Below are 14,978 nucleotides of genomic sequence, written 5' to 3' on the forward strand. Positions count from 1 at the left end.
ATTTGTTTTTGCAGTATATGATCCAATTTCACAGTCGGACAACAAAACATCCTAACCCAAAGTAAATACCCAGCACCACAACCAGAATCATATGCTAACCCCAACCGGTTTCCAAAATCCAAACCAAGCAAACTACTTCATCCGTTTCCGTTTCCCCTTACTTTTAAGCTCATCTAAATCTTTAACAGCATTCACATCCTTAGCCAAGCCAAGTACTTTCTCATGACTTTCACCATCCAACAACCTTTGCATCAAATCAGGATCAGTAATAAAACAATTCGAAATCCCATGAGCTCTTTGTCTTGTTTGTTTAACTATCTTACAAGGTAATTGAATCGGTTGAGCAAGTTTGGATGATAATTCAGATTTAAGTGCTCTGATCTTGGTGGTCACTGATTTTGATGCTCGCTTGCTCATTTGTAATGGATCATTATCAGAACTTGATACAAGAAAAGTAATCAAATTGGAAATCAGTTAGCTTCGTATTAATTAATAACTAAAAAGTTCTTCAAAGAGAGAGATGTTCAAGTTGGATTCTTACTCATATTGTCCATCATCGTCCTCAATATCAAGTAATTCAGCTGTTTTCTTGGCCCAATTCGCATCGGCTGATTTCTTAGTTGATCTATGTTCAAGTTCATCAATCTTACTAGCTAAAGTGACCAATTCTTTCAATTTATTAGAAATCGAATGTTCAATAGGTGGAGAAGGTAAATTATCAACTGTAAAAATACGAAAAATGAAAACCCATTTCGTCAGAACAATCTATTAAAATTATAAAGTTCATGATTGGATACCGAAAAATGATGACTAACCTCTGTTTAAACTTCTCATCAAACCACGCCAAACCTTAACTTCATCAGGTGCAATCAAAACCAAAGCAACTCCATCCCTACCCGCTCTTGCAGTTCTTCCGGACCGATGGACATAACAATCTACCGTACGAGGAACTTGATAATGAATCACATGATCTACTAAAGGGATATCTAAACCTCTAGCAGCCACATCAGTAGAAAGTAAAATCGTCTTAGGTGAAGATTTAAATTTATCAAGTGATTTAAGTCTTGCACGTTGTTGCATTGCTGAATGTAATGTTAAAACTGTTGACTTTGGAAATAGAAGGGTGACTATGGGTGCTAATCTTCGGAGTGCTGAGATTGATGATAAGAATACTAAACTTCGACCTGGATATCTTAGAAGAAAATGAAAAAGATAGAGATCCTATATTAAAAAATCATTGATCAGCATATCTTTTCAGTAACCTACGATATTAATTCGATCACAAACCTTATCTTTGAGGACACACTCAATCTTACATTCCTTTAATCCAACCGCGACACGTCCTTTAGGTGATAAATCAATCACTTCAGGTTCCTCATCTCTAAAATCAATTCGTTCTAGTAAATCTTCTAAAGGATCCTTTGTAGCCGCAACTCTATCTCTTTGAGCTCTACTTTGTCTCCAATTCTTCTTCAAATTGATTTGTAAATGTTTATCCATAGTAGCCGAAAAGATCATAGTTCGAACATCTTCTTTAACTACCACTTTTTGATCTTTACCCCAATCATCAGCCCAGTTACTATTCTCAAGAGTTTTAGAAGGACGTTGAATGAGTTTAAGAATTTTTTCTACTTCAGCGAAATGTCCTTTTTCTACCATCTTATCTGCTTCATCTACCACAAGCCAATCTAACCTTCTCCGAATCCCGTTAGCTAATGCATCCCAACTTTGAATCAAATCCCACAATCTACCAGGAGTAGCTACAAGAATCGATCCTTTACCAGCTCTTTCAGAGTTATATAATCTTTGACTACGTTCGAGTTGTTTACGTTGTTTAGCAGCTGCAATCCCACCACAAACAGCTATAGTTGAGATTCCGGATCGATTCTTTGGTTTTTCTTTTCCTGTATCTCCAGTTGGTGTACACATGGCTAAAACAAATGAATCGATATGAGATTTCACTTGTAGACATAATTCACGTGTAGGTGTTAAAATTAATGCTTTGATGGGTAAATCATCTGGACAATCAGGTGAGGTTGGAAGCTTTAAAGAATCTAGAAGTGAATTGATGATCGGGATCGCATAAGCCAAGGTTTTACCAGATCCAGTTTCGGCTATTGCCACTAAATCGCGAGATGGAGTTGAGGATAATGAGATTGGTAAAGTAGCATCTTGTACTGGGGTAGGCTTATCAAAAGAAAGTGTATGAATAGCATGTTTTAAAACACTTGGTAGTTGATGATGACTCCAACCTGGTAATAAAGCGTCTGAGTAGAACAAGTGGTTACATCAGGACGTGTTTGATATCAAAGGAAAGTAGAAATCAAAAACTATAAACTCACTAACCATTAAACGTAATTTTTGAAATATCAAATTCAAAATCATCTTCCATATCAGATAACCCATCAATCTCAGCAGCCAATGCCCAATCAACATCTTTTAAACCTTCGAGATCTTTATCTTGATTATCAATCTTGTTCTTTTTGTTCGGTCTGATCACTTCATTTGATATTTCAGTTTGACGTTTTTCAGCTTTAGCTTGACGTAAAGCAGCCAATCTTGCTTTTTTGGCCAGTTTCCTTTCTAATTTCTCAGCACTCAATTTCGTTTCTGTTTTATTATTGGGATCCGTTGAAGTTGAATCTTTGGATTCATCTAAATTAATATCTTCGTCATCATCTTGGATTCCTTTAAACTCTTCTTCATCCTCATCCTCATCCTCCTCATCATCATTGTTCATGAATGATTTAGGATTAACACCTGATTTGATTTGCTCCCAAACTGATCCATCTAATTCTTCTAAACCAAGCATTCCACCATCAGCTTCAAAAGTTAAACCATCGCCAATTAATTCAGGTAATTTGATTGTTTTCCAAGGTAATCGATCAAATGGAGTGGGTTTGGTTGAATCGTGACCTGATTCTATTGGAATTGGTATCAAGTTATCTTCGTTGATTGATTCTGATTCTGATTCATGATTTGTTGTTGGTGGAGGTCTTTTTGGTTTTTTGATTCGTTTTTGATTAGATTTGGTCATGTTGAAGGGTCGATGTCGGATTGGTTGAGTTCTTGAATTCAAACAATTCTCAAACTGCAGCATGAAAAATTCGACACAGATTTACAGAGTGCTACATACAAGATGTCACACATACCACCAAAAGACCTGTCATGGGCATCCCTCGCTACAGTAGAGTGATAGAGCTGTGATTTCAGCGTGAAAGAGACTTTGGCTGACCTATCACAGCCTATGATACAGCTACAGGTAGGATTTCCCGGTTATAGACATACTGCTGAGTGCTTGTTATGAAATGTTGACTGTCTTCCATCTCGCCATGGAATCTGTTCAGACCAGAATCATGAATCCATATTTATTAAACAACATCATCCATCACCACTACAAGTTTGATAACAATTGATTAAAACCCCGAATAAACTTTGATTCGCCAATCCAGCCTATCCATCATCCTAAAATTAATTATCACCCTCATCTTCCGTTTGAATTTACAAAACCTCCTACACGGCTTGTTTGTTTGTACCTTGAGAAAATTTATATATCACTCCTCTCTTCTCGAAAACTCATTGAAGTCAACATTCATCAAACCATTTCTCAAATATGTCAGGTCTAATGACCCCAATAGCAGGTGATCGTAAACGACGTATAGTAAGTAAGAACGCGTGGAAGCCATTCAAAAATTTATCTTCTTTCACTAATCCGATCTTTGGTGTTTTTTCTTTTGGGGGAACTCAAGTGTTACTTTTTCGATTCGGATATTGGTAATTATCATTATGGACCTGGTCATCCAATGAAACCACATCGAATCAGAATGACACATGCTTTGGTAATGAATTATGGACTTTATAAAAAAATGGAAATCTTTGTAAGTCTTAGAACCCCTGATGATTTCCAAAACCAATTCAAATCCGAATTTTGTTGACCCATAATGCTGAGAATTATAATATTAAACTTTTTCTCCAATTTAATTTTCTCTTCAGCGTGCTAAACCTGCTACAAGGAAAGAAATGGCTCAGTTTCATACAGATGATTATGTGGAATTCCTTAGTAGAGTTACACCTGATAATATGGAAGGATTTTTAAAAGAACAAGCTAAATGTTAGTCGATTTTATTTCTAATATATATATTTCTTTTCATGATATATCAAACCTTGTAAATTAATTCGATTTTTTTACAACCGATCTTGATTTCTTTCTTTTGTCGTCCGGGGAATATCTCACTGGATTTGATTTATGAACACTTGAAACTTTCGGTGGTGATTCAATCATCAGTTAACTTGGGTGATGATTGTCCGGTCTTTGATGGTTTATTCGAATACTGTTCAATTTCAGCAGGCGGTTCAATGGGTAAGCAAAATTCAACTTAATCCCCCAAAACACACAAATCTGATTCTTTTGCGAATTCTCATGGAGTATAGAAGGTGCTGCACGACTATCACGTGATAAATGTGATATTGCTGTCAATTGGGCTGGTGGACTTCATCATGCCAAAAAAGCTGAAGCTAATGGGTTTTGTTATGTTAATGGTTTGTATCCTTTTCATTCTTTCGGATTTGATGGAGCTTTACTGATGGATCACCACATGCATTTCGATCTATGCTTGTTGATTTATTATAGACATCGTTTTGGGTATCCTCGAGCTACTGAGGTATATTTTTCTTTACTTACTATACCTATTTAACCCTTGCTTATATAATTTGATTTCTATTCAGATATCACAAACGAGTCTTATACGTAGACATTGATGTTCATCATGGAGATGGTGTTGAAGAAGCTTTCTATACCACAGATCGAGTGATGACCTGTAGTTTTCATAAGTATGGAGAATTTTTTCCTGGTACAGGAGAATTGAGAGTGAGTCAAACACATTTTCTACAATGTAGATGGATTTCATGTTTTACAATTCGAATTGATTTTTATGCTCTTGAAACTTATTTGTGGGGTCTTTTTTTCGCTCTTAGGATATTGGTAGTGGTAAAGGAAAGCGTTATGCTGTTAATTTTCCTCTAAGAGATGGAATTACTGATGAAGCTTATAAAAATATCTTCGAACCTGTAAGTTCAAAACTTCGGATTTCTTTCATTGATGTTGGTGTACTTCTGACAGATATATATTTTGTGTTGTTTGTTGGATTTATATAGGTCATCATGAAGATTATGGAAACTTATCAACCTTCAGCTATCGTCTTACAATGTGGAGGTGACTCGTTAGCAGGTGATCGGTTAGGAAGTTTTAACGTTTCTCTCAAAGGTAAAAAAACCCTCAAGTTTCTTCGAAAGAAAGTGTTGCATAATGCTAAGAAGATCATTCTATAACCTAGGACATGCAAATTGTGTTCAGTTTATTAAATCTTTGGGGCTGCCATTACTTTTACTTGGTGGTGGTGGTTATACTATACGGAATGTGTCAAGGACTTGGGCCTTTGAGACTGGATTGGCTGCTGGTCAAGAATTGTGTCGAGGTAAGCTCATTCTACTAACGGCTCTTCGCAGCTTATCCCGAATTTAGCAAAGAAAATGATGCCTTTCAAACACTGACTTTCTATTTGTTGTATTTCAGAAATTCCCATGAATGAATATTATGAATATTTTGGTCCGACTTATCATTTAGATGTACCTGCCTCAAATATGGAAGATATGAATGTTGATAGATATCTTGAAAAAGTCAAGGTTCAAATTTTTGAGAATCTAAGACATACTATACCTGTACCATCAGTTGAGATGCAACGTTAGTTTTCTTTTTATGATCAGTTTCTGTCATTGCTTGACTTGACTTGAAATTAATGATCTTTGCTTTTTGGGGATTAGCAATACCTCGATTACCTCATGATGATATGGAAGTGGATGAAGATTTAGATGATCCAAATGAAAGGAGACCACGTGAGTGATTGTTTTGATTTCGATCACTTTGAATCAACTGCTGATATTACTACACAACGTATTTTGTTCACTGACACTGAATTTCACATCCATAGAGCGCTTATTGGATGCCTTGGTACAACGTGATGATGAATATTCTGATAGTGAGGATGAAGGTGAAGGTGGAAGAAGGGATGTACAATCAAATAAACGACCAAGAAAATTGAGCCGAGCCTGGAGGAAAGGGGGTATATGTGAAAACGAAGTTCCACTGTTTCACGGGGGCCCTAATGTCGAATGGGGTCGCGATGCAAACGGCACAAGGAGACCGGTTACTAGCACTGATGAATCTGGCTCTTCACCTTTGTCAGAAAGGTCGGAACCCCCTACACCCAGACGGGACGAAGTAGTTCTTCAGGCGGAGAGAGAGGCAGATTTGATGGAACTTGATAGGATGGCTACGGCTTTAGTTGAAGATGTTAACCGGCATACTTCTCAGTCTAATGGTTTACATCAACCGCAAGAAACGGAGAGTGCGACCGGTGGAAGTATAACAAATCAACAGATTTCAGTAAATGATCCTCCTACAACATCTTCAGTAGAGAAGGCAGATAACAAAATGGAAATCGATGAAGTCGAACCGCGTTCTCAACTCACAATCGCACAAGAACTCGTCACACCTTCAAATCCTTCAAAGCCCGAATCAAATCAACAACCCAACTCAAGACCTTCCAAGATCTCTGTCTCAGTAGCTCCTGAAATCGAAATGACAGAGGGGGAACCGTCTACTTCTACATCTCAAATCAAATCATTAACTCCTTCTATTATCGTCCCATCTGAAAAAACTCCTGAACCAACCAGTCAAACATTTTCCAATGTGATCATGTCGGATTCGGATGTGAATGAATTACAACAAATCTTGGATTTCGCTGGGTCTGATATGTCATTTGATACTAACCTTCCGCCTGTTCAAGCTACTCTGCCACCTGTTCAAGCTACTCATCCGCCAGTTCAAGCCCCTCACCCTCCCATTCAAGCTACACTATCACCAGTTCAAGCTCAGCCACTAGTTCAAGCTCCGCCACCAGCTCAAGCTACTCTGCCACCAGCTCAAGCTACTCATCCTCCAGCTCAAGCTACTCATCCTCCAGTTCAAGCTACACTTCCACCCGTTCAAGCTGCTCATCCACCAATACAACCTCAGCTACCCGTACAAGCTACTCGCCCACCCGTACAAGCTGCTCACCCACCTGTTCAAGCCGATCCATCCGTTCAAGCTCAGCCGTCTGTTCAAGCTCAGCTACCCGTCCAAGCTACTCGTCCAATTGTCAATCAAGCTCCAGTCGATGTAGTAAAAACTGCTAGCATGAAGATTTCCGAAGTGCGTCATCCTAATGAAGAACTACCGAAACTTCAACAGACCGTAGACACCGTCTGTGCCATCGTATCTCCTAAACCTCAAGTCACATCAGCTGAAACTGACAAACCAAGCCAACAAAGTGAGACACGGGTTTCTGCTCCGATAGCTGTGGAGTCCACTGGATCATCTAATCAGGTATCAGAGCCACCGAAGTCATCTCCCGTCGTTAATAATAGTAATGCCAGAGCAGGTCCGCAGCCTTTGATTGAACAGACAATCACCAATCCCAACTTGCAAGTGCTGCCCGAACGTCAGATCCTTCCAACAACTATCGAACCATCAATAACAGCAAAGGTGATCCAACCATCAATAGCGGCGGAAGTAATCCCTCCACCACCAACTATAAATTCTCAAGAGGCGAAAGCTTTTCCTACTTCTTTACCCGCTCCAAATGCGATCACCTCTACTCTTACTCCAGCACCTATTGTTGTCAATCAGCCTCCAAATGTGGTTAGCCCACAACCCATGGCTTCCATCCAGCAACCTGCTGCTTCTGATCAGGTCGTGAATCCTCGACCTGCTCCCATCATGGCAGGTACGGTCTCCTCACTAACAGCGAATTTACCGACCACACCAACACCTTCAGTCATTCAATCTTCCTCAAAACCAGTCCCTTCAAACCCAACCGCCTCTCAGCCGATCACATCTGATCAACTAGCATCAGATTGGAAAGATTCTATCAATCCAAGTTTAGTTGCTGTTCATAGTCCAGCTCCTATGAATGAAACAATGAAAGTGGTACCTGAATCGATCATCGTCACACCTCAAGTGATTTCAAATGAAGTTCAACCACAACCCAAGTTGTCTTCGAAACCTTTAAGTGTGATGGAAGAAATGGAATTAGTAATTGAACAACAACGTAAAACTCAAACAGATTCAATTCCAACCAATCTTATTACACCTAAAACAATTCAACAAGATTCAGAAACAATTAAACCAAATGCTATTTCCGGTAGTAGTAGTAGTAATAGTCACTCAAATCATAATGTTCAACATGATAGAACCGAATCATCTAGCTCGATCACAAATTCCAGATTAGATCAAACAAAAGTATCTAGTGTGAAGAGTCCTACTAGATCTTCAATCGAGATGGATCCACAATTAAATTCGAAAATGGAATCTAATCTTGAACCAAATCAACCATCAATTGTGACTTCTGAACCGACTAATTCATTTAAAAATCTTCAAACTTCTACAAGTCACTCTGATGATCTTACTACAACTACTACTACTACTGCTAATCCGATTGGACCATCCATGACTTCTTTACAAAATCATCAAAATGATGAGAGTAGAGTGATGGGTGAATTGAGTGCTGATTCTTCTTCTACTACTAATACTGCGGGAATTCATTGTGGAGCTATTGATCCAGCTATTCAAGGAACTTTAAGGAATCAGTCTGGTCATGATAAATGAGATGTATGTTTTGTCCGGTTTGAAAGGAGCAAAGATGAAAAGAAAGATCAAGGGGGTGATTGGTTTTTAAAGTTGTTGGACTTTAGATGATTTTATTTAATATTGCTTTTTTTGTTTTGATTTTTGATTGTTTGAATTTGTTTGAAAGAGAAAATGTTTTTTTTTGATTGATTGATTGAAGTGTATATGATTTTTTGGATGTGATGTGACGTGATGGTGATGGTGATGTGATATAGATAGTAAGAATATCTTGTAAAATTGAGAATTTATGAAAATGGATTGAAACTGAATTGGGTTAGTTAGGTTTTGATGTATGAAGTGTGAAGTGAGTTGTGAGCTTTGTGCTGATCAAGATTTACACAGTGTTGTATATGATTACATCATCATTCGGTTACCTATCTGGAGATTGATCGAATGGTAAACAGTCAAATTGAATTGAATTGAGATTAACTTTTGATTTTGCCCATTTCCCATTTCCCATTTCTCAGTTCTTCTTGACTTACTTTAGTATTCTCAACTTGTTCAAGATGTCCAGTCGATTCGGTTTAACTACTCATGAAGAAGAACACTCAGTCAATCAAGAATCAAAACCAATCGAAACTCATCAATTATCAGATTCACCTATGCGTAATGATCTATCACCAATTCCAACTCCCAAGGAAACTCCCACTAAAAGATCAGTTTCAAACTCAATAAGAAACTCTCCTACACTCTTACCACAACCTTCACCTAGATTACATTCTACTTCACCATCTTTTCGTGCTGTTTCACCTTCACTCTGTTCACTTTCACGTCAATCTTCTTTACATTCTCAATATTCAGATGCAGCTGGTCAATCTTCTACTAATACAAGTCCGATCTTAAGTCCTCAAGTTTTACCTTCTGTTGTACCTACTTCGAATCCGATTGGACATCCTCCTCCTCATCATCATCAAAAACGTAAAAGTAGACATCCTTCTTTTTCTTTTCATGGTTTAGAAGGTAAAGGTAGTACTGGTAGTGCAGTACAGAAACCTGATTATAGTGAGGCTAAGATTGTGGTGGCTATGGTTGGTTTATCAGTTTATTGATTTCTTTGATCATCATCTGGATCTTTTGTATTGACTAAGATGTGGTTTTGGTTTTGGTCATAGGTTGGATTACCGGCTCGTGGAAAATCTTACTTGAGTAATAAACTACAAAGATATCTTAAAGTCAGCTTGATCGGTCACCTAGATTTATTTGTTGATCATCTATTAATCTTTGTGATCTCATTGATTCATCTTGGTTATAGTGGCTTGAGTTTAGTGTCAAGGTTTTTAATGTTGGACAATATCGAAGAGAAAGGTATAGAGAACGAGCTCAAAAGCTAGGACAAAAAGAAGATCAATCAGCTAATTTCTTTGGTAAGAATACTACTTTCGATTGATCTTCCACGAGGACTTTTGTTTGGTGATCATCAAATCGGAGTTCAAATTCTGATGTGGGATGGTTTAAAATGTTTTTGATTCAGATCCATCGAATCAAAATGCCAGTGAAGTTAGGGAACAGATGGCTAGTGAATGTTTAGAAAGCTTGATCACTTGGTTAAAAGATGGAGGAAATGTTGGAATCCATGGTGAGTTATCCTTCTTAGAACTCTCTTTCATGGTAAACTGAACTAATTCTGAAATGTAACTGTAACTAGACGCAACTAATAGTACTAAAGCACGTCGAGATAAAATCGTCACCAGATTAAAAAAAGAAAGAAATATCAGTTTGATTTTCTTAGAATCGATTTGTACAGATCCCAATGTGATTGCAGGAAATATAGCAGTTAAGGTGGCAAGTGGAGATCCAGATTATGATGGAATGCCAAAAGAAAAAGCAGAAGAAGATTTTATTAAACGAATTAAACATTATGAAGATAATTATGAACCGATTGATCCGGTTTCAGAAGGTCATTTAAGTTTCTGTAAGGTGGTTAATGTAGGGTATGAGGTGACTGTTAATAAGATTGATGGGTTGGTTTCTTTAGAGTTTCATAAACTGATAAATTTGTGGAGGTTTGTGTCTGATTTAGTTTTGCTTTACTTGGCTCTTAGGTATCTTGCCTCTCGTGTTGCATTTTATTTGATGAACCTACGTAAGTCACTTTTACCATGTTGATCATGCCTAGAAGCTCACCGATCTTACCATGACATTCCAGACGTCACACCTCGTTCAATCTTCTTCACCCGCGTTAGTTACACTTTTCTTTTTTTTCTATCATCATCGTTGATTAATTATTCTGACTTGATTGTTTTTAACAGCATGGAGAATCACAATATAATGTGGAGGGTAAGATTGGAGGCGATTCTTATTTATCAGAAAGAGGTGCTCAATATTCAGAAGCGCTTCCTAATTTGATTGCTGGATCAATTGGTGATACTCCATTAACGGTACGTTTATCTGTTCTACTAAGACGTTTCTTTTGGTAATATTAACTGTCTTTGCTGTTTTTCTAGGTTTGGACTTCGACTTTGAAACGGACTATTCAAACTGCTAAACATCTTCCTTATCCAAAACTAACATGGAAAAGCTTAGATGAATTAGACGCTGGTGTTTGTGATGGAATGACCTATGAAGAAATTGAAGTTAGTGTATTCCATAAGAAACCCAACTTATCAGAGAGAGATTTTTGTCTTATTGTTGATATATGATGGCCGCACGGTAGGAACACTATCCTGAAGATTATGCTGAACGTGATGATGATAAATTTAATTATCGTTATCGTGGTGGTGAAAGTTATAGAGATGTGGTGGTTAGATTGGAACCGGTCATCATGGAATTAGAACGTCAAGAGAATATCTTGATTGTTTGTCATCAGGTAAAGATCAACTTTTTGATCTGATTGAAGATTTCTATGTTTTATGTATTAGTTTTACTTATGACTGATTAATTTTCTAGGCGGTTTTGAGATGTCTTTATGCGTATTTGTAAGTCTTGGTGATCTGATTTGGTGGTTTTATCAGATGGAGTTCATTTACTTGGGTTTTGCTGTTTTTTCCATGGGATTTGCTTTGAAAAAGTCACAACTTGAATCAAGAAGAAGTATGTTTATCAATCTTGGTCTTTTTCGTTATGTAGCTGATATATTGAATTCTCATTTCAGTTACCTTACATCAAGATCCCATTGTGAGTAGCTTAACGTTTTATTTTGTGCAACCTACAACTCATGAATTTGATGAGGTATATTAGACATACTGTGATCAAATTAACACCAAAGGCTTATGGATGTGATGAAGAAAGATACTCAGTACCGATTGAAGCGGTTGATACGACTAGGTAAATCAAATATCATTCTTTTTTGCTTTACAGAGAAGATTGAATTGAATTTGTGAGATGATGATTCATTTTTTGCTCGCAAATTTTAGACCTAAACCGGTTAAACTTGGTTCATCTGTTAAGGTAGAAGATGTGGCACCTTCTCCTAGTACTAGACCGTAAGATAACTTTGTTATTCGTTTTTTTTTCAATTTGTTTTTTTTGGTTTCATATATCATTATGAAAAAGGTTTATTTGAAGTAGTAGAAAAATGAATATTTCTACATGCAACTTTTTTAAAAAACAATGTACTTGAATTCGTCAACTTTTAAAACCTTTCATCAATTTCGCTTTTTTTTGGTATTTTTTTTAGAAAAAAGTTTGATTTCTAATTGACTAATGAGTTTTTCTTTTTGCTTTCTTCTATGCTGATGGGTTATTTGGAAATACAATGGGATTTATGTTGGGGGTTTGGTAGACCTAAAGAAGCTAAGATTCCTAGTGGTTTGATTTGATGATGATGATGATTTTCATTGTTTCTTTGGATTCTCAGTAGGGGTTTTGGTTTTTTGATTGGATTTTTTCTTTTGAGACTTTATACATTGACAATTATAGGTTTTTTTACAGAGTTTTAGACTGCTTATTTATTATATTGAAAATGAACGTTTTTTGATTGATTGATTGATTGATTGGGTTTTTCTTATATACATGGTGGATATTTGTGATTTGAAAGAATGAGATTTGTTATTCGAAAGAAATCTACAGAATTGTTTGATTAGAAATCTTATGTTGATGAGTTTTAAACATTCCTCAAATAAGAAATAAGATTTCAGATTATTCTTGTCAACATTTATAGGGACTTGAAGGATTTGATTCAGGTTGTTTAGGATGAAATTCTTGGATTTCTTAAAAATTGATTGAGCTCCTCATACCTTTGTAAGGCTTTGTGTCAGAGGATCTACTAATTCCTTCATGTTAAAGATCTTGTGTTCCCAGTGTGAAACCTTTAATGACCTTTCTTGGTGCAAGAAGTGAATTGATTTACATTTGAGAACTGCTTGTCAGTTGCTCTTATTTTTAATTATAAAATACTTGGGCAAAACCCTTTATTTAAAGGTCATCTGTCTGGAGTCTTTACTTAATTATTCCAAGTAAAGCACTTATGCCCAAATCCATACCTGCTCATACTTGTGGATATTGATCTACGCAACTTTAGTAGAAGTTAGTGGACCTTCTACACACTTTTTATTGACCCTACTAGCCTAATAAATGCTAGTAGGCTTACAGGTATACACCAACCAATCATTTATTTGTACACACCACAATGTGCCACTCTCTTCTGATATACTTGGGTACATCTCATGTCTCATTGAATCTGGATGTTTCATTTGAATGGTATACTACTGATCCATATGTCTCCTGACTTATTCTAGGAACCATTTATTCTCATTACTTTGGTTAAAAAAATTCTCCATTGTGTTTAGCATATATATAGTGAGTTTGATTGGCAGATATCTTTTGAAGACTCTCTCTTATTTGGTATTTGGATCAATTGTATCTGAGATAATTTGTATAGTCATCAAGTAGCATGGATTTATAGGTCTTTGGTATTGAATGACACTTACAGTTGTCTTTTTGAAAACCCATACACCCAATATGCCATACTCTTACATAACCCATAATTTTTGCCATCCATATTACAGTCAAACCCGTACAATTGTGTACCCGCACAGCTGCATAACCTGTGATAATGCATAGAAAAAATTCTGAATCTTGATGCTTCTGACTGCCAAATTTGACAAAGGAATTGTATGACCCATAAAAATGCATAGCAAAAGTCTTTCACCCAAATTATGTGACCGTGTGGGTTTGATGTATTCATGGGTGGAGCAAATTGTTAGAAATCCCATATCTCTACCATTATCTGTAACCCATACTTTTAGTGTGATTAGGTTCAGACTGGTGAAAAAACTGGGTGAAATTCCTTTCTGTACTCCACAACTTACTTTTATCACCAATAGACCACACATAAACACAAAACTCAACACTCAAACTCCACCACATAGTCAAAGATGCTTCCTAAAGACCTAACAAAGCAATTTGGAAAATGAAAATGTATGAGTGAATCGGAATGAGATCCTATAGATTGACACCTATAACACAACTGATAGAAGCGCTATAAACAATAAGTAGGTGACTATATCCTGCTCTTAGGAATATTGACTAACCTGATAGAAGCGCTATAAACAATAAGTAGGTGACTATATCCTGCTCTTAGGAATATTGACTAACCTGTTAAAGGTTAGATGATAATAAAATGAAGCACACGTAGATGATGTGAGCTGTGATCTAAGTGAAAGATAAGAGTTCTCTTTTCCAAAGATCGTTTAATTACCTGATAGAAGCGCTATAAACAATAAGTAGGTGACTATATCCTGCTCTTAGGAATATTGACTAACCTATAACACAACAACATGATACAAAGAAAACATCAATCACTAGTTTATGGAAATGAAAAGATTGATAAAGGTTAAAGTACCTGTTAAAGGTTAGATGATAATAAAATGAAGCACACGTAGATAATGTGAGCTGTGATCTAAGTCAAAGATAAGACTAACAAATTCATATCAGATAAAATTCAATTGAGTGAAAAACAAGTTTATAAAATACGTACGTTCTCTTTTCCAAAGATGGGAAAAGAGAACTACAACAGAGAGCTCGAGGATTATAAGGAAAAAGAATATGATTGATTGGGGTTAAATGAAATGTATGACATCATTCTTGTCTATCCTTAAGTTTAAGTGATTTCTTAACTCTTAATGATTAGTTTTATTTATGTCCTTTATTAAATTCACTCCTTACGTCGATTGAACATTAACAGAAAATACTCAAAAAGGTTATGATTGGCTAAGATCTACAAATGATTGACGTATGGGGCCACTGTGTGATCTTGTGGTCAGCCAAGGGAAGGTGTTTTCAATGGCAGATGAAGATTTTGTCATTAAGC

The 14,978-nt window shown here is 36.5% G+C and overlaps 4 protein-coding genes across 4 annotated transcripts; 3 read left to right on the forward strand and 1 right to left on the reverse strand.

The window, feature by feature from the left end:
- Positions 1–537: 537 nt before the first annotated feature.
- On the reverse strand, positions 538–2,274 carry MELLADRAFT_34213 (uncharacterized protein; the record flags this gene model as incomplete). The annotated part of the gene is made up of 3 exons (XM_007406913.1): positions 538–722; positions 816–1,221; positions 1,288–2,274. Coding segments are annotated over 3 exons (1,578 nt in total), but the record flags the coding sequence as incomplete, so codon positions are not given.
- A 1,080-nt stretch (positions 2,275–3,354) lies between these two features.
- MELLADRAFT_74327 (uncharacterized protein) lies at positions 3,355–5,745 on the forward strand (the record flags this gene model as incomplete). Its single annotated transcript, XM_007406779.1, has 11 exons — positions 3,355–3,661; positions 3,750–3,878; positions 3,994–4,111; positions 4,286–4,360; positions 4,432–4,539; positions 4,631–4,661; positions 4,726–4,867; positions 4,975–5,067; positions 5,155–5,263; positions 5,334–5,474; positions 5,573–5,745. 11 exons carry the CDS (start codon positions 3,614–3,616, stop codon positions 5,743–5,745), a joined length of 1,167 nt encoding a protein of 388 aa, XP_007406841.1.
- A 1,850-nt stretch (positions 5,746–7,595) lies between these two features.
- Positions 7,596–8,995, forward strand: MELLADRAFT_71164 (uncharacterized protein; the record flags this gene model as incomplete). The annotated part of the gene is made up of 2 exons (XM_007406780.1): positions 7,596–8,234; positions 8,529–8,995. 2 exons carry the CDS (start codon positions 7,757–7,759, stop codon positions 8,705–8,707), a joined length of 657 nt encoding a protein of 218 aa, XP_007406842.1.
- Positions 8,996–9,234: 239 nt separating this feature from the next.
- Positions 9,235–12,486, forward strand: MELLADRAFT_95280 (uncharacterized protein; the record flags this gene model as incomplete). Its single annotated transcript, XM_007406781.1, has 15 exons — positions 9,235–9,756; positions 9,841–9,900; positions 9,981–10,092; positions 10,200–10,304; positions 10,374–10,811; positions 10,875–10,906; positions 10,978–11,106; positions 11,173–11,301; positions 11,382–11,534; positions 11,615–11,643; positions 11,737–11,758; positions 11,820–11,842; positions 11,906–11,992; positions 12,082–12,150; positions 12,450–12,486. The coding sequence occupies 15 exons, from the start codon at positions 9,235–9,237 to the stop codon at positions 12,484–12,486; spliced, it is 1,947 nt and encodes a 648-aa protein (XP_007406843.1).
- Between the last annotated feature and the right edge of the window lie 2,492 nt (positions 12,487–14,978).

This window comes from Melampsora larici-populina (genome assembly GCF_000204055.1).
Source record: "Melampsora larici-populina 98AG31 unplaced genomic scaffold MELLAscaffold_7, whole genome shotgun sequence".
NCBI lineage: Eukaryota > Fungi > Basidiomycota > Pucciniomycetes > Pucciniales > Melampsoraceae > Melampsora > Melampsora laricis-populina.